This window comes from Trichophyton benhamiae, assembly GCF_000151125.1.
Source record: "Trichophyton benhamiae CBS 112371 chromosome Unknown contix01456_5.r1.exp, whole genome shotgun sequence".
Lineage (NCBI taxonomy): Eukaryota > Fungi > Ascomycota > Eurotiomycetes > Onygenales > Arthrodermataceae > Trichophyton > Trichophyton benhamiae.
Window position 1 is genome coordinate 224861 of NW_003315080.1, and position 16906 is coordinate 241766.

General features: G+C 49.1%; 7 protein-coding genes across 7 annotated transcripts; 3 read left to right on the forward strand and 4 right to left on the reverse strand.

The window, feature by feature from the left end:
• Positions 1-168: 168 nt before the first annotated feature.
• ARB_03073 (uncharacterized protein) lies at positions 169-1663 on the reverse strand (the record flags this gene model as incomplete). Its single annotated transcript, XM_003010326.1, has 4 exons — positions 169-1038; positions 1097-1458; positions 1527-1549; positions 1629-1663. The coding sequence occupies 4 exons, from the start codon at positions 1661-1663 to the stop codon at positions 169-171; spliced, it is 1290 nt and encodes a 429-aa protein (XP_003010372.1).
• A 1191-nt stretch (positions 1664-2854) lies between these two features.
• On the forward strand, positions 2855-4531 carry ARB_03074 (asparaginase family protein; the record flags this gene model as incomplete). The annotated part of the gene is made up of 4 exons (XM_003010327.1): positions 2855-2973; positions 2999-3231; positions 3296-4255; positions 4401-4531. The coding sequence occupies 4 exons, from the start codon at positions 2855-2857 to the stop codon at positions 4529-4531; spliced, it is 1443 nt and encodes a 480-aa protein (XP_003010373.1).
• A 729-nt stretch (positions 4532-5260) lies between these two features.
• Positions 5261-6564, reverse strand: ARB_03075 (uncharacterized protein; the record flags this gene model as incomplete). The annotated part of the gene is made up of 2 exons (XM_003010328.1): positions 5261-6477; positions 6537-6564. The coding sequence occupies 2 exons, from the start codon at positions 6562-6564 to the stop codon at positions 5261-5263; spliced, it is 1245 nt and encodes a 414-aa protein (XP_003010374.1).
• Positions 6565-7456: 892 nt separating this feature from the next.
• ARB_03076 (uncharacterized protein) lies at positions 7457-10072 on the forward strand (the record flags this gene model as incomplete). Its single annotated transcript, XM_003010329.1, has 2 exons — positions 7457-7537; positions 7619-10072. 2 exons carry the CDS (start codon positions 7457-7459, stop codon positions 10070-10072), a joined length of 2535 nt encoding a protein of 844 aa, XP_003010375.1.
• Positions 10073-10473: 401 nt separating this feature from the next.
• Positions 10474-12452, reverse strand: ARB_03077 (uncharacterized protein; the record flags this gene model as incomplete). The annotated part of the gene is made up of 5 exons (XM_003010330.1): positions 10474-10907; positions 10970-11506; positions 11583-12048; positions 12166-12262; positions 12328-12452. 5 exons carry the CDS (start codon positions 12450-12452, stop codon positions 10474-10476), a joined length of 1659 nt encoding a protein of 552 aa, XP_003010376.1.
• A 669-nt stretch (positions 12453-13121) lies between these two features.
• Positions 13122-14687, reverse strand: ARB_03078 (uncharacterized protein; the record flags this gene model as incomplete). The annotated part of the gene is made up of 5 exons (XM_003010331.1): positions 13122-13562; positions 13627-13938; positions 13992-14108; positions 14263-14445; positions 14517-14687. 5 exons carry the CDS (start codon positions 14685-14687, stop codon positions 13122-13124), a joined length of 1224 nt encoding a protein of 407 aa, XP_003010377.1.
• Positions 14688-15558: 871 nt separating this feature from the next.
• ARB_03079 (cytochrome P450 monooxygenase, putative) lies at positions 15559-16798 on the forward strand (the record flags this gene model as incomplete). The annotated part of the gene is made up of 4 exons (XM_003010332.1): positions 15559-15970; positions 16024-16137; positions 16236-16602; positions 16693-16798. The coding sequence occupies 4 exons, from the start codon at positions 15559-15561 to the stop codon at positions 16796-16798; spliced, it is 999 nt and encodes a 332-aa protein (XP_003010378.1).
• Positions 16799-16906: the final 108 nt, after the last annotated feature.

Below are 16906 nucleotides of genomic sequence, written 5' to 3' on the forward strand. Positions count from 1 at the left end.
CGCATGCATAAATTCATTGCGACATAGCGAGAACATTATAGTCAGGGGCATTGTGTTATTTTCTTGAGGTGAACCGGTTCCTTAAGCACCCCCAGGACCTCCAAGCAGCGCGAATCGTCTTACTATGGAGGGACCAATTTCGTCGTATTCGGCCTAACGTGGAAGGAATTAGAAACTGGAGCTTGGAAAAAGGGACCAGAAAATACTCGCCTTAGTGTGGCAGTAGCTGCGGAATTCGGGAGTTTGTCCAAGCAAACTTCCACCAAACCATGGGCCGTGACGTTGTCTCTTATGAGTAATAACTTGAACCTCCAAACCACCGCTCCTTGCTCCTCCGCTACGTGCTTCTGAAGCACGGATTCTAGCATCTACCAAATGCCTAATATCACGTTGCAGTCGGCGACCAAAATCCTTGTATAGAGTAGAGCCACCAGACAGCACGATGTTCTTGTAGAGCCCACGTCGAACATCAATTGGAGAGGATTGGATAACACCATCGACAACGGTGGGTAGTGGTGTTAGGAAATCAGAGGAGTAAATCTCGGGGTTGAAGAAAATCTCCGGAGCCAAAAATCGTTCGTAACCAACATCTATGGAAACAGTTCTTCCATTGGGAGATGTGACGGTATGTTTGAGGAACCGGTCTGGCTCCCTATCATACCGAGCAAATTCTTTGACAATATCCGGGCAAACGTAGCAGTATTCCTCCTTGATCTTCTCCGCAGTCTTCAACGAGCTGTCAGCTTCATGCCTGTCTCGCAAGAGGTTCTGTACGAAGTAGGTGATATCTCGACCGGCGATGGGAATACTCTTTATCGAAGAGCCAATGACGTATCCTTCCGCAACTGGAATAACGTGTGTGACACCATCACCGGAATCAATGACAGTACCCGTAAGTGACCTGTCTGTAACCTTTGATGATGTCCAAGAAGCTGCTAGGGCAAGGACGGCTTGAACTGCAATATATAGTCCTGCGCAGTTAAACGACTCGAAGAAGATCTCTGCAGTGTTTTCTCGGTTCTCTGGCGGGTTCAATGGCTGGTTTTGAGAAAATTAGTAGGAATTAACATATGAGCGGAGGACGTAGGAGGTTTACAGGTTCCGTTAATAGGAAGTAGTGATCCTCTGGCTCGACCCTCAAGTACTTGAAGATGGAGTTGGACCAGAACCTCTCCATATGATCCCAATTTTCAATCTGCCCATGTCTAATGGGATAATGGATGCCATATCCTGGCCCGGAGCTCGCGGCGAGGGCTTCATCTCCAATGAAGTAGTCCAGATCTTCAGTTCCACGCTTTGAGGCAAGCGAAGAAGTCGGCCCCGCGCCGCCTGTTAGGAAGGAGGGCTTGTTTGCGACGGGTGGTCGACCGGAGCCTGTTCCAGGGGCCGCTCCTGCACCGGACTTTGTAGCTATGGCGGTGGGAAAGACGAAAGAGGGAGAATCATTGCCGGCGAACCCTAATTGGGAGGAGAGCTACGAGTTAGCTGGTGGGAGGGGTATACACCGATGGGGTTCTACTGCTCACCAAGCTTAGAGTAGCCGGTGCCACTATAGGTAGGAAACAGTTAGCCAATGCGCACTACGATGAAAACTATCAGCATTATAACACTGTCTCCCCAGTACTTACTTGTCCATGACAACGGCGGGTGTTTGTGCTGCCATGTTTACCGTGGTGACGTGACAGTCGAGGTAGCAGTAAAAGCAGGAAGATTCAATCAAATATCGAGATGGGACAGATATAGACTATGTAAACCGAGCTTCACAGCAGGCGACCCGCGGGATAGTGGCCTTAATGCTGTGGGGTGTTATGCTGCAGCCTGTCCGTGTCGGAGGGTGGAAGCGTCGTAGGTTAACTTAGAGAGTCCATTGAGCAAGGTGGAGGATGAGAAGGCGCCAAGACTTGATATCATGTGCCTTTTTGCTACTTCGACTCTTTTTTCAACGTCAGACATCAAAACGGCCGACGTCTCTCCATCATTTCGGGATTTATGGCCCGTGGAATGAGGATAAAGAGGTCGAGAGACCCAGTGAAAAGCCGGGAATGACGCTGCGAGACTCCTGATACCACCGGAACAGCCGGAACTCCTGGAAGCAACAACCGGATTGTTGTCACCACCTCCTTCTTGACCGAAGCGCAAGGGGGAAAGCAGAAAAGAATAGAAGCCTCTGAGAGGAGAGCAGAAGAGAAACACAGACAGATGCAGCTGCTTCATCTCTAGACGTTATTTGCGTCTGATGAGCAAACAATGAGCCAGGCTGTTTCTTATCCGCTTCTTTTCTCTCTTTTCTGCTCCCTCTGACCAGCACTTCTCCTGATACCTTCCCTTACCAAGGCTACTTTATCTATCTGCATCTTCTACTCTTCTCAGCATAGGTTCTATCTCTCTGGTAATAACAAGAGGGAATCTTCCCTTAGTTACTGCACCAGAGGTGGAAACACCTGTGCCATAGACATACATCGCTTATTCCATGCATAAAGCCATCCACTCGTTACTACCTTGCTTCCTCTCACATTCTCTCACTTCTGGAGCCTAGGTTGATGAGACTTACCCCTTATCTTTCTCCTTTAACTACCATCACTTACCTAGGAGCTGATAGTCTGGTGAGGCTGCTTTGATTGTGCTTTCTGAGTACCCCTCTACTGTGCTAAGGTCGTGGAAATAGGTGTCTGCCATCTAGGTCACCTAGCAACCCATTAGTGCTAGATTCATAACAACAGACTCTTTTCGTCTCTTCTCACTGATTAAGATTTCTATATACCCCAGGCTGTGTCTATACTCCTTCTCCCGTACTTCGAACATCTGTACGAGTCACGCCCATCCTATCCCCGACACTCGTGGCAGTATAAACAAGATGAACCCCCAGGACAAGGGCCCCCAGGGGGGTCCAGGTGTATCTGCTATATTTGTTCATGCAGGCGCTGGTTTCCACAGCCGCCAAAGCGAGGAGCTTCATCTCTGGGTGTGTAGCAAGTAAGTTAACTTTTACAGTTCCTAGTATAAAATACCTCGCTAACTATTTTGGCTACAGGGCAGCCTCACTAGGTATGGCCATGTTGAAGGCTGGCGGAAGTGCGGTTGACGCAGTGGAAGTAGCCATCAAATTCTTCGAGGACCATGAGGTGACGAACGCTGGATATGGTAGCAACCTGACAATTACCGGCGCTGTGGAGTGTGATGCTACAATCGTTGACTATCTTGGCCGCAGTGGTGCAGTAGGAGCAGTCCAAAGTTTGTCCTTCCTGATACACATACAGTAAGGCCCGATTTGTAGCTGACAGACCTTGTTTTGTAGATATAAAGAATCCGATCTCCCTGGCAAGAGTGGTACTGGATGCCTCCACACAACCACTCTCACTCAACCGTGTGCCTCCAAACTTACTTGTATGTGGTGGTGCCACTGATTTTGCATATGAACATGGCATGCCTGTACTTCCCTCGGATATCCTGGTAGCTCCAGCAGCCAGAGACCGGTGGCTAAGGTGGAAGCGAGACCTTGATCAGGTCTCACAGAGACTCCAGAAGCGAGAAAAATATGTTGAGCTAGATAGCTTTGTCCCTCAACACTTGCCATCTCAACGAGTTAGCCAGGCCTCTACTGCAGTTGAAAGTATTGACTCGCCACCCCACGATTCATGCTATGGTGCACACTCGCTTTTTCATGTCCCTCGAAGTCCAGCTCACGTTACCAATATATGCCCTTCCAGAGATGCAATAAGCATGATTGGATCTAATAGATGTGGATCTCCCTTGCTATGTGTTTCACGCAGTGATATCTCTATGGAAGGTGATGGCGAGGCTGATGCAGACTTCATCGACGACACTTTCCACCAAGATCCTGAACCTTCGTCACAGCAGGATGCCATAGACAAACAAAAGGACAAACACGTGTGTTCTGTGGAAGATTTGGCTCGCGAGGGTATAACTGATGCATCAGCTGCCGGCAACGCTCATGACCTAGCTGTAACCCGAGACCAAGATGAAATCACCGACACAGTAGGTGCTATTGCTATAGATTGTTATGGCAATATTGCCGCCGGTTCATCTTCTGGGGGCATTGGAATGAAGCATAACGGCCGCACGGGCCCTGCTGCGCTAGTCGGGATAGGGACTGCAGTTATTCCAGTGGATCCAGATGATGAAATGTGTACATCCACTGCCGCCGTTGCGAGCGGGACAGGAGAACACATGGCCACAACCATGGCTGCTCAAACCTGTGCTGAAAGGATTCACTCTAGCACGAAGAAAGTGCCTGGTAAGCCAGGAGTCTATGAGCCCACGACGGAAGATGAAGTCATTAAATCTATGATACAGACCGATTTTATGGGTAGGGTGGCACCAATATTTGCTTTTAAACCTTACGATATGCCTTGCTGATGATCATGGCATATGAAATGTAGGTCATCCTGCCGTCAAATCAAGCCACTGCCACGCAGCAATTGGTGTAATGACTGTCAAGAAAACGCATGATGGTATTATCTTCGTCTTCGGGCATAATACAGATTCCTTTGTGAGTATGGTTCTTTCCTAAAAGATGAGGCAATCATCCTAACAACTGATTCAAGGCGGTCGCGAGCATGAGCTCGGATGATGTGGCGGCATGCTGTACGATGTCTCGTTCTCCAGGCGACCGAAAGATAGCCCAAGGCGGCCGCTTTATTAGGCCGAGGAGGTAGGCTTTAACACTCATCTAGTTTCTTGGTATTCGAGGGCTAAATGGGAATGTTTAGATTTAAACCTAGCCCGGCTACTTCACAATAAGCCTAATGCTTGTGAGATGCACTTCGACATTGCCGCAGTTTTGATGAAACCTTGATTTGATGCTTTTGCATGTACGACAACCGCTATTAACAAGGTACGCCATCCTGTATTGACTATACCTTGGCCCCGGTATACAGTTCCATATACTCTGTATTTATATTCCCCAAATTAACACTCTTTCAGCCGTAGATTCTTGACCTCCGCATCCCTATCTGGATTGAAGGTTGAGTATCTTGGGGTAAAGAGGAGAGGGCAAGGGGACTCCATTAAACCTCGGCTGGGATGGATGCAAGCAGGTCCCCTTTCATTTTACCTAAGCCTGGACATAAGTCTTTATCTTCGAGCTGCAACCTACCTATAACGAGCTGTATGCACGGACCTAGGAATACATACATATTATATTATTGACCACCGGGGTCGTATCATGCTTCTTCGAGTATCTTGGAGGTTGGGATAAAAAGAAAAAAGAGGTATAACGGCAAAAACAAGGCTCGCCTTATCAGGGAGCCGGGGTGGTTGCCATTGAACTCGGGGTGGCTGGACCGGAAGAGACTCCGTTGCCTGCTCCATTGAGTGTCTTTGCAGAACCTTTCTTACGCTTCTTCTTCCGTGAAACAACGATCGGTTTGGCTCCATAGTCACCCAGAGCTAGATGGGTGCCACAAGTCAGACAATTGGCACCCTCAGGTGGTTCGCAGAAGATACTGAGACAGATACTACACACAAACCCGACATTGACGACTTTCCGGTGACAGAAGCAAGCAGCGCGGAAATCAACGTCGACACGGGTAGGCAGTATCAGGTTCCGCCTCGCTCGCTGATCAGGTAAAAAGGCGAGCATGAGATATTGTAAAAACCCCCGCGGGGAGTCTAAAGACATGTATATGCCACGAGTAGCGTCACAGGCCTGTTGTAGGAAAACAGCATCACCGGCTAGCTTGCAGATGTCGATAGGTATGTGGAGACGCTGACAGGCAAAGATGCTGTTCATAATGGGTATGTATTGCTGAGCTGAGTTTGCAGCACTACTGACGGAGATGATAAGGATACGAGACTGGAGAGCACCAGCATCTGTAGCAGCGGCAGCATTAGCCTTATCTGATGTGGGAGGGGCGCCGCCCGGGGGTGGGGGGAGGCCGCCCGCTCCGCCTGCCGCTGGGTCGGAGCCGGCCGCGGTTCCATGTGTATCAAGGTAAGCGATGGTTTCGCGGTTGATATAGCTGAGTGCAAGGGAGAGGGCGCCGGCCATCATGGTAGAAGAGGAGGAGGAAGAAGCAGAAGAAGGGGATATTTCTTCTGCTCGGGTGCGCGTGAGAAGCCGATTGAGGTTGCGGGTCAACTGCTGCTCAACCAGGAGGAAAGGACGGTACTTGTTCGGCTGCTGTTCCAGCTGCTGTGCTTGCGGGGAGACGACGGGTTCTCCGTAGTCGGTCATGGGTGTATCTCCGTCCCGATCGTTATTGGACGGCCGGAGGTGTTTCTTTTGCGAGTCGGTAGCGGCATCACCAGGAGCGGCGGCCGGGGGAGTTGGGTACAGCCAGACGGCCTGATGGCTGTGACTGGCCACAACGGCCACTTTGTTTGCGTAGTTGCATGCCAGATGGGCGTTGATGAAGACCAGCAGGTTCGCCACGGCAGAGGAGAGCGGGAGCGTCTCTTGAAGCTGTGCCCAAGCATGCGGGTTTGTATCCAGGATGACCGTCAGCAGCGAAGGATCTGGGGATTATGAGGTCAGTCAGTGTGTAGGTGTAGCTGCGACGACGGGGTGGACTGACCGTTCGCTGCGGCGCCTGAATCCGCCATCCTGACTCACTCTCCTCCTCTCCGGGTCTCTCTCGCTTCTCTCTCTTCTCTCTCGTCTGCTATGTTGCGCTTCGACCTCGCCGTCGCCGTCTGTCGCTTTTCTTGCGCCGAAAGACGAACGTCGAAGGTCACTGCTTAGTCAGCATCTCAACGCCGTCCAAAAAGGCCAAAAGATATACAAGAAAAACAAGCAAAGGACGAAGAAAAGACGAGGAAGAGGATAGAAAACGCCGAAGACAGCGAGAAGAAGCAAAGAGGGCGACGAGGACAGACTGAAGAAGGCCGCTAAAGGCTTCCGGTTGGTCCTGCGTATTCCTCCTGCATGCACCTCGACGTAATAACACCGCAGGAGACAAAAAAGAAAGCAGAAAAATAAAGCATCTCTTATCTTCTGCTGCTTCTTTGACAAGTGATCATACATATCTTGCCCCAAGATAACGAGTGAAAGCGAGAGCGAGGCCAGAGACCAGAGACGGAGTAATATTAGGCAGCCTGGTCTATAAAAGGAGGCGTCCTGCCTTCTTATCTTCTGCGTCTTACTCCCAGTCCAACCTGACCGGAATCCCCCAACCCTCCGCAAGCCACGCTCAACAGCCAACAGAAACAGGTACTTCGGCACGGTAGCCATATACGAGAGACGACGAGGGACACACACACTGATAAGGACCGTCCCATCGACTTCGCCGTTCTTTTCGGGGAATTTCTTTACGGTGCTATCACTGCCTCTTCGCTGCCGGAAGCTCCCCCTGCCATAGCTTCAGGCGAAAAAAAGCCCCGCGGATCCTTGTTTGCCATCTCAGCTACAGCCTAACAGCAAGATAAACAAGACAAACCATCGCAAGACGATCATCAAGACGATAATAACGAAGAGAAATACTCAGAACAACCCCCCATGGTTTCGGTACATGATCTGGAGCGCGCCAGCACACTAGCCAGGGAAGCAGTCGAGCTCGTCGATGCGGGCCACAAGGAGGTGCGTCAACTTTTGATATCTGCCACCAGCCAGACAAGCCGGTCGTAAGTTACTGATGGACTGACAATGGATGGCGAATAGGCGGCATCTCGCAACCTGCGCGAGGCTATTGCCATCGCTCCAGATAGCGAAGATGTCAAGAGCGTCTTCCGCAAGATAAGGGAGGACGAGGAGAACAGTCATCCGCTGCTCAACCTCTGCCGACGCTTCGTGACGCAGCGGGATGAGAGCGCAGCCGGCGAAGCCACCAAGTATCTTCGCTCGGAAGGGCTCCAGCCACCACCGGAGGTAGCCCTAGAGTGCGTCAAGTTGCTTCTTGCTGAGCCTGCATCCTCTCTGCCAGCAGCGCAGGACGAGCTGATCACGAGCCTTGTACGGCAGAGCATACGGGTTCGTAGCTACTTTGCTGGTGAATTACAGAATTCTGTTACTGGCCTGTTTGACAAGATCTACGACCGCGGAGATGGTGCTGTTGTCTGCCTGGACATGGTCGTCCTCGAAAGGGGACTCTGGCAGTCAGAGCAGACTAGGAAACATTGCGAAGAAGAACTCTTCCAGCTCTTCATCGCCAAGCTGATGGAGTCCGGCCATGACCATGATGGACGTTCCCTGAAGGGCATTGCCCGTCTCCTCGTCGTGGACGCTGGTAGCCTAAAACACCTCGTCGACGAAGAAGGCTTCGACGTTATCGTTTCTTCTCTCGACCGGAGACTCCCTGCTGATGTCAAGAGCCAGGCCACCCTTGCTACAGCAAAGTACCTCGAAGTTTCCGGCGATGCCGGACAGGCACTGTGCTCCAACTTCATCAAGACTAGGGTCGCTAAGCACCGGAAAGGGGATTACATCGTCGCCTTCTCCGCTGCTAGTGTCGTCTTCCCCATTCTTCCGGAGTTTGCAGTCAGCCTGTTCCTAACCGAAGGTTTCCTCAAATCCCTCACCCCATTGCTGGCCCGGAAAATAAAGTGCAAGAACCTGGAGCTCGCTATCCTAGAGTTATTTAACGCTGCCTGTGTTAATAGCTCGTGTCGAGAGGCTATATCCAAGAACTTTGTCGACTGGCTTTCCGAACATTTGAAGAGCGAAGCCGAGGAGACGACTGCTTTGGCTGCGGTCGTTTTGGCAAAGCTTAGTGTTTCGCCCAAGGACGCGAGTTCCGCAGACAAAGACAAGGCCGGAGTCGTTCAAGAAGAACATGCCGACCCCCTGGAACTTGTGGATAAGTTCAAGGCCATGCTTGGAAAGTCTGGTCAGGATGGTAATCTGCGACATGTTGTCGAGGGCCTGGCGTATGCCTCTGTCAAGGCTGAAGTCAAGGAGCAGCTCGCCCAGGATGCCAAATTTCTCCAAGACCTGATCAGCCTACTACTTGAGCGTGTTGCCAACTCTACTGTCCTCTATGGCGGGCTAATGATAATCCACAATATCACGGCTTATCGACCAAACATGTCCGAGGAGCAAAAGAAAATGTCCGAACTGAAAGCATATGCTAATGCATCAAAACCACGCGCAACTGCTAACCCGCTCGAAGATGACGATCATACTAAAGCAAGGTGCAGTGCTGTCGTGAATGCTGGAGTGATGCCCTTGCTGGTAGAATGCGGAAAATCGCAGTTGGCCTCTCCAAAGGACCTCGTCAATAAGATACTTCTCTCCTTATCCAAGGATTCCAAATCAAGAGGCAAACTCGCCCAACAAGGTGCCGTGAAACTCCTCATATCATCCGTCTCTTCCCAGGATAGCACTGCCACAAAAACTCCAACTACTCAGAGCACCATCACAAACGGCGCTCATGCTCTTGCCCGCATCCTCATTTCGGTAAATCCATCCCACGTCTTCCCTTCCTCTGGATTCCCCCAAATCACCTCTGCCATCCGACCCCTCAACATCCTTCTCACTCCTCCCGGAACAACAAGCATTTCCTCCGACCAACCACGCGATCTCCTTCCAGTCTTTGAAAGTCTTCTTGCCCTCACCAACCTTGCCTCTTACCCCGACCAAAGCGTCAGCACTTCGATAATCCGCTCTGCATGGTCGACCATCGAGGACCTTCTTCTCTCACACCATACGTACATTCAACGTGCAGCCTGCGAGCTAGTATGCAACCTTATGTCATGCGAAGCTGGTGTCGGCAAATTCGCTGATGGCACCCACCGCGCCAGTCAACGCATGCACATTCTTCTCGCTCTAGCAGATGTTGATGATTTGCCCACCCGTAGTGCTGCTGGCGGCGCCCTAGCAATGCTAACAGACTTTGAAGGGGCTGCCTCGGCCATCGTCGAACGCACCAGAGGTGTTGATATAATACTCAATTTATGCCAGGAAGATGACGACGGGCTGGTTCACCGCGGCATTGTCTGTGTGCACAACATGGTAGGTGGCACAGGCGACATTGGACGCAAGGCTAGAAAAGCAATACGCGAGAAACACGGCATGGAAGTCCTCAGAGACTGCCTTACGAAGACAAAAAACCCAGCTGTCATGCGAAGCGGAGTCGAAGCCTTGAAGAAGCTGGTTGACTGTCAGGCATCGGATTAGGGTGGTATACGCAATCTCCTTACGTGTATTTTTTTATATTTCATTTTCTGCTTCTACATCGTGGGCCTAGAGGTGTGTGTTTGATTATTTCTTATTTCTGCCCCCCTTTGATTTGTTTGATGCTTTACCTTTCTCCTCTTCATGGCATTCATTCGGATATTTTCATTTACGGTGTTTTCATTCGATGGATGGTGGAGGGTGGCTGATGGGCTATAACTATGTGTACGGTTGGCTTTCTGCGTTTCTCTTGCTTACTGAATTACTTGTTTGCTTGCTTGTTATGATTCCAATTTGCTCTGATACTCATGACCCCTTTATTTCCGTGCATTAATATATATACGACTCGCAGTGAAATTGACTTAATTTGCAACAATAGCCCTATCTTGTCTTACTTACACCCCCTAATAAGAGAAGATGGACTCCTGTTTCTCTGGCAGCCCCAACTTAGCTCTGAGCTCGTCTTCCTGCTGCCCGGCCTTGACCTTGGGTACGTATCTCAGCAGGCCAAGCGAGCCTCGCTTGAGATTTGGGACCATTCCATCAATAACGTCGACAGTGAAGTTATCGATGTTCATCGTGTCCTCGGATCGAATGATCTGTCGTGCTTGAATAGTGTTCAGCGTCCGTCGTTCATCGGCGGAGAGACTTTCTTCAAGCTTCTTAACAACGTCCGTTTCTTCGCCGTTTTTGGTCTCACTGACGCTCTTGATCTTGTTCATCAGCGCATCTTGTTCTTCTCTACCGGCATTCTGGAATGCATTGACACAGAAATTGATCGTTTGAGCAATCTCGGCCTGTGTGAGAGTTTTGTCCACATCGACCGTTCCCTGGATGACTATCATTCATTGTTAGTATTGATACCCTATACCAGACTCTTGGGGATGAAAGCGAACGTACTTGGTCGGAACAGGTCAAATGCACGATTGAAGCTCTCTTCATCCCAGTCTGTAAGAACAGGCTCATCGCGATCAGATATTTGCTTCAGGGCACTCATCACCACTAGAAGGAAGCGGGTGTATCCCTCCGCAACCTTCTTCGAATGCCATTCTGCTGCAGCCTTCTCATCACAGTCTCCCCTCTGTGCGGCACGAATACTAAGAGCTGCAGAAAGGCCGCTTGCAAAGGCCAGATGGACTCCCGAAGAGAAAAAAGGATCAATGAAACAACCTGCGTCTCCGGCGATGCGCAGGTATGGACTTGCATAGCTTGAGGCGCTGTAGGACCAGTCTGATGCAGACTTCAAGTCAGACACCAGCTCTGCATTGTCAAGAAGCTGCCATATACCGGGGATTTGCTTCACATTATCGAGGTAGAACTGCTGTGAGCTCGATCCTGCCTCTCGCTTCTTTGTTGTGGCCATGGCCTGGTTCATCACAACACCTATAGAGGTGGTGCCATCATGCAGGGGGATCAGCCAGACCCAGCCGCTTCCATCTATTTAAAACAGTTAACTTGTTGTCGCTAAAGAATATATGCAATATGCAGCATGCTGATGAAAAGGGTAGCTTACCTGCAATGGCCTCAAAGTAAGGGTCCCCCTCTCGAGGAGTCCCAACGCCATATGAACTTGCCCCTTTCCAGTATCCCCAAGTGGCTACATTCTTCAGTCCCTGGTTATATGTCCTGTTCTTCATATATTTGGTACTGACCAGCCCAGATCGGCCAGTGGCATCCACGAGATACTCGAATTTAATCACTCCGGAGGACTTGTCCGCCTTGCGCGTCCAGGTAGCGGAGACCGGTCGTCCCAGGTCTGTTGACACAGGGTCTGAATTGTCTTCGGAGAGCGGTTCGAAGTTGATAGCATTCACCTTGACGCCGTCGAAGGTTTTGGCTCCATTTTCTCCGGCATGCTTGAAGATGAGGTGGTCGGCCTCCGAACGAATTACGTTCCATGCATAGCTTCCGGGACCACCAGCCGCAACGAAGTCGGTATCTTGCCCTGAAGTTAGACCTGTCTTTGCAAGATATGCCATCTATTGGTACTCACATGCTTCCGGCTTCGAATTCAGCTTGAAGGCAGCCCCGTTCTATCAAAGTGTTAATTCCATAACTATTACAACGGATTAGAGTTCTGTTTGCAAAGCACTCACCTTCTGGACGAATCCATAACTATCAAATTTGGAGTCTAGGTCGATAAATCGTAAAAAATGGCGAATAGATGGCAGCATGCTCTCGCCGATATGGTATCTAAATGAAAGATCGACGTTAGCCACTGTCCCTTAAAGCTAGGCATTTGCCAGAGGGTCCTTTACCTGGGGAAGACATCGGCCTCGAGGAGGACTACATCAACTCCCTCTCGAACCAACGCTGAGGCAGCGTATGATCCGGCTGGGCCACCTCCAACTACCAGAGCAGTACAAGATGCTGGGATAGACATGTTTGCTTCTTCAGTGAAAATGAAACTTTTGTTTGTGCCATTGACTTGGGAGTGATTACTTGCTCTATATATCCTATCGCCCTTACCCCTATCCCTCTCTTCGGGTACCGAACATATTGCCCACAAGGCTGTAAGGGGGCACCGGTCTCCGGTCTTCACAGCTTCTTCCTCTAGTATCTGCTCTCAAGGATACTTCTCATAGCTTAGCGACAATATGAGACGCATGGTCTTCAATTGATAGATTCAAAAAATAATAGGGCAATTCATGATTGATCAACAAAAGCTATTTTCTAATCAACAACTAGTTAACATCCTTGATCTATATTGTAATTACTCTCTGTTGAACAAACTCTTCAGCTACAGTATTTCAACATAAGGTATCTACTATACTCTGACATCCCGAGACCGTATCATTATCCTGGCTTCTGGGTTCGGCATGATACGAACGCCGTCAAAAATATTAGCAGGCCTTTTGGGTGTCTGATTATCCTGTATATTCTCCTCGAAACGGAAGTCGTACTTCATAAGTAGTTCGGCGATAATGACCTTCACTTGATTACTTGCAAAGTGACGCCCGGGGCATGAATGTGTCCCGTACCCCCAATTCAACTCTGATGCACTGTAATGGTATTAGTAGGGACTTTCTGCATGGCACGTATCGGTGAATAGTTACCTTATAGAAGAAAACTGGTACTTGTACTCATTGCCCTTGATTTGGCGCAATTTCTCAAAGCGGTAGCCATCAAACTGCGTCGGACACTCCCATAGGGACGAATCTGTGTTGACAGTCATAGCCGGAGCAGAAACAGAGATGCCTGCTGGAACCGTGGTACCATCAGGCAGGTCAAACTTCGACAAAGCAAAACGGCTTACACTGACTGTTTTGATATTAGTGACATGCTTTTGCTTGGGATAAAAATGGGTGTATTTACCAATGCCGATGGGGTTCAATCTTTGAGATTCTTTGAGAAAACTGTCACATTTACGGAGCTCTGCCAAAGCTGCTGGTGTCCAGGTCCCTCCACAGGAATCAAACACAGTTTGAATCTCAGTTCGTAATGGTTCTATGTATTCTGGATGAGCTAGAATGTCAAAAAAGAAATGGATGAGCTGTTGGGTGTATATCTTATTAGCTTACTCCTTGTTTTAGAATATGGACCATCTGAACACTCACCTGAAACGCTAGATTATATGTTGCCGCTTGTACAGCCTCAAGTTGCAACCTTGTATGGAGGGCCAAGTTGTTGCTCTGTCCCGGGTAGTTATCAATTATCCATTGCATCAAATCCTTAGTGCCTGGAGCATCTCCTGAAAGCCTGGCGTTTAATACTGGGGACAATAGCTTGCTGGCCTGCTTAAATTGCTGGCTCATCTTCCCAATCTCAGGGAGGAAAAGGGCCTTGAACGGACGTAGCATCCAGTGGGTGTTTGACATTTTGGCGGCAATCGTTACAGTTGAGATAGCATACTCCAGTGTCAAGTCGATCTAACAAGATTAGTGAAAGCACCATCTATTTTCAGAGTAGATATCCCTCTTACCCATTCTTGCTCCCTAGAAAGAGGTGAGTTGATAAAGGTGCGCCCAATATGTAATGGGACCAGTTTGACCATGGCAGAGAAAAGCTGAAGTGGTTTCCATTCTGGGATATCAGTTAGCTATCAATTCATGACATTGATACCCTTGAGTATTGTTATGATGGAGGGATTTTGCACCTGGACAATTGCCGATCTGTGACGAGATAGTCCATATGGCATCTTCTTGGAGTAGGGAAATATTCGCTCCAAGCTGTTTGGATAGCCCTCCGCGTACAAACTCAGCCAAGTGATCACTCTTTACCATCTTCGTGTAACGGCCCATCAATCGTTCATACACCTCCCTTCCCAAGCTCAATCTATGCTCAGGGGCATAAGCAATGGTAGAGAGGCATTTACGTGGGACAATGATGGTTGGGATATCACGAGTCGGGATTTGAAAACACGATTCCGGATACTGCTAATGGTTAGTTAAAGTGTATAAACTAGTGTAAAAGGATTATCAAAAAGGGATTATCAAAAATAAAATACCTTTCGAGACCCTTCCTCCAATGCAGCCATAAAGTTTTGGCTCTTAGCATCGCCAACGATAGGTATCTTATTTGTCTTTGGACTGACGCACCACCAGACAGATATTATTGCAACCAGCCCAACCATGTATGGCCAGGCTGGAATAATATTGTGTGCATGCAAATAATCCATTTCTAACACAACGATGAATCGTGGGAGTTTGGAGAAAGGCAGAAGGGAGAAGGGTCTGATAATATGGGATATGGCCCCGTTTCTCTCGGAGACCGAGCTGTCAACCCATCCCGATCCTAGTCGCCGAGGTAGATAGAAATATAATCTGTAAAACTTCCTCCGAAGCTGAAAGTATTTTCAAGCAGTAAAGCATCGTCAGTTGTTCATATCGCTGTAGCCATGTTTCTCTCATTTGGGTTCCTGCCCATTGTCTACAGTGTACGTTTAAACTCCCCCCTTCTTCCTCGAGCTGAATACTGACCGCCGACTAATCCAGCTTGTTCTGTTTGCTGTTGCAAAAACCGTTTATAACCTTTACTTTCATCCATTGAGATCATATCCGGGGCCGTGGCTAGCTCGCGCTTCCAGGTGGTACTATTCCTACTATCTCAAGATTGGCCGGCTTCCGCACAAGACAAAAGAATGGCATGACAAATACGGCCCATGCGTGAGAATCGCGCCGGACGAGTTGTCTTATAATACTGCGGAAGCCTGGGAGGACATTTGTGGTAGGATAAGAGGATATACTTTCTCCTACAGTTTATAGATTCCCGCTGACGGCTTTATTTTTGATTTAGGACATCGAACTGGGACGAGGACGGAGAGCTTTGAAAAAGATCTAACGTTCTTTCCACCCGCTCCAAATGGAGTAGATTCAATAGTAAGTAGCTGATTTATGCTTGTGCATCATGACTGGAGCTGATATCTTGTTGTGTAGATTGTTGCAAAGGACGATGGTATAGTCTACACATATAGATTGACCATGTAGAAATAGAGAAGCTGACAAGTTGCCCTAGTCCACCGGCGATTTCGAAGGCTTTTATCTCATCCGATGTCAGACAAAGCTCTCAGTGCCCAGCAGGAAATCATTACCGGGTACGTCGGCCAGTTAATTGAAGAACTCCGAGGGCGAAGCATCGGTAAAAAAGGGGGTAAAAAGGGGACGGTGGATATGGTCCGCTGGTTCAACTTCACTTCGTTTGATATCCTTGGAGACCTCGCATTTGGCGAACCATTCGGTTGTCTCCGCAGCGGTATCATGCATCCATGGATAGAACTCATCTTTACAGCCATTAAGTCTGTAATGGACATGCAGATTATCCGTCGTGTTCCTGGTCTCTTCCCCATGATGATGGCTATCGCTGGTATGTTCCAACAAAGCCAGCATCTACAGGACCAGTTCATGTTTTGTCAAAAGAAAGCACGCGAACGTCTTGGTAGAGAAACTACCAGACCTGACTTTAGTAAGTCCATGATTTACATATGATAAGAACCTCGACGCTGACAGCTTTGACAGTGACATATATCCTCCGCGCTACCGAGGAGAAAGGGATGACCCAAGATGAGATCGAGGCAAATGCACAGATCTTGATCATGGCCGGTAGCGAGACCACTGCATCGGCGCTGTCTGGTATGTAGAGTCCAGGCCCAGAAAAGGAAGAAGCGATGTGGGCTAACATGATATGCATAAACAAGGCACACTCTTCTATCTGCTCAAAAGCCCAGCAGTTATGCAGAAGCTTAGAAAGGAAATAGAGTCCACTTTCCAGCATGAATCTGATATAACTATGCGATCAACCCAAGGGCTGGAGTACCTGAATGCAGTACTACAGGAATCAATGAGGGTGTACCCTCCTGTTCCTTGCACATTTCCTCGCACAACACCCCCAGGCGGTGCCACAGTCTGCGGCCGGTACGTCCCGGGGGGTTATATTGTTGGTATCAATCAGCTAGCGGCCATGACTTCTGCGAAGAACTTCACAGATCCGACAAAGTTCGTGCCAGAACGATGGCTAGGTGATGAGCGTTACAAAAATGACTGCAAGAAGGCGTACCAGCCGTTCTCCTATGGGCCACGCAACTGTCTCGGAAAGAAGTAAGTGTTCCCCAACGGTGACCGGGGCCTAGTTACGGACCAATCGGAGACGACAATGCTAATGGATTTGCTGCAGTTTGGCATATGCAGAAATGAGACTTGTTCTCACACGTCTGCTTTGGAATTTCGAGTTGGAGTTGTCGGAGGAGTCAAGAGACTGGCATTCCCGGCAGAAGGTATGGATGATGTGGGATAAAGGCGACTTGAACGTTAAGATCCGGCCACTGAGGCCTTAGGCGTTCTCTTTGTTAGTGTAAAATCCTCGAGAAACTGATTGTTCTATGTACACGGGATGAAGGAAATT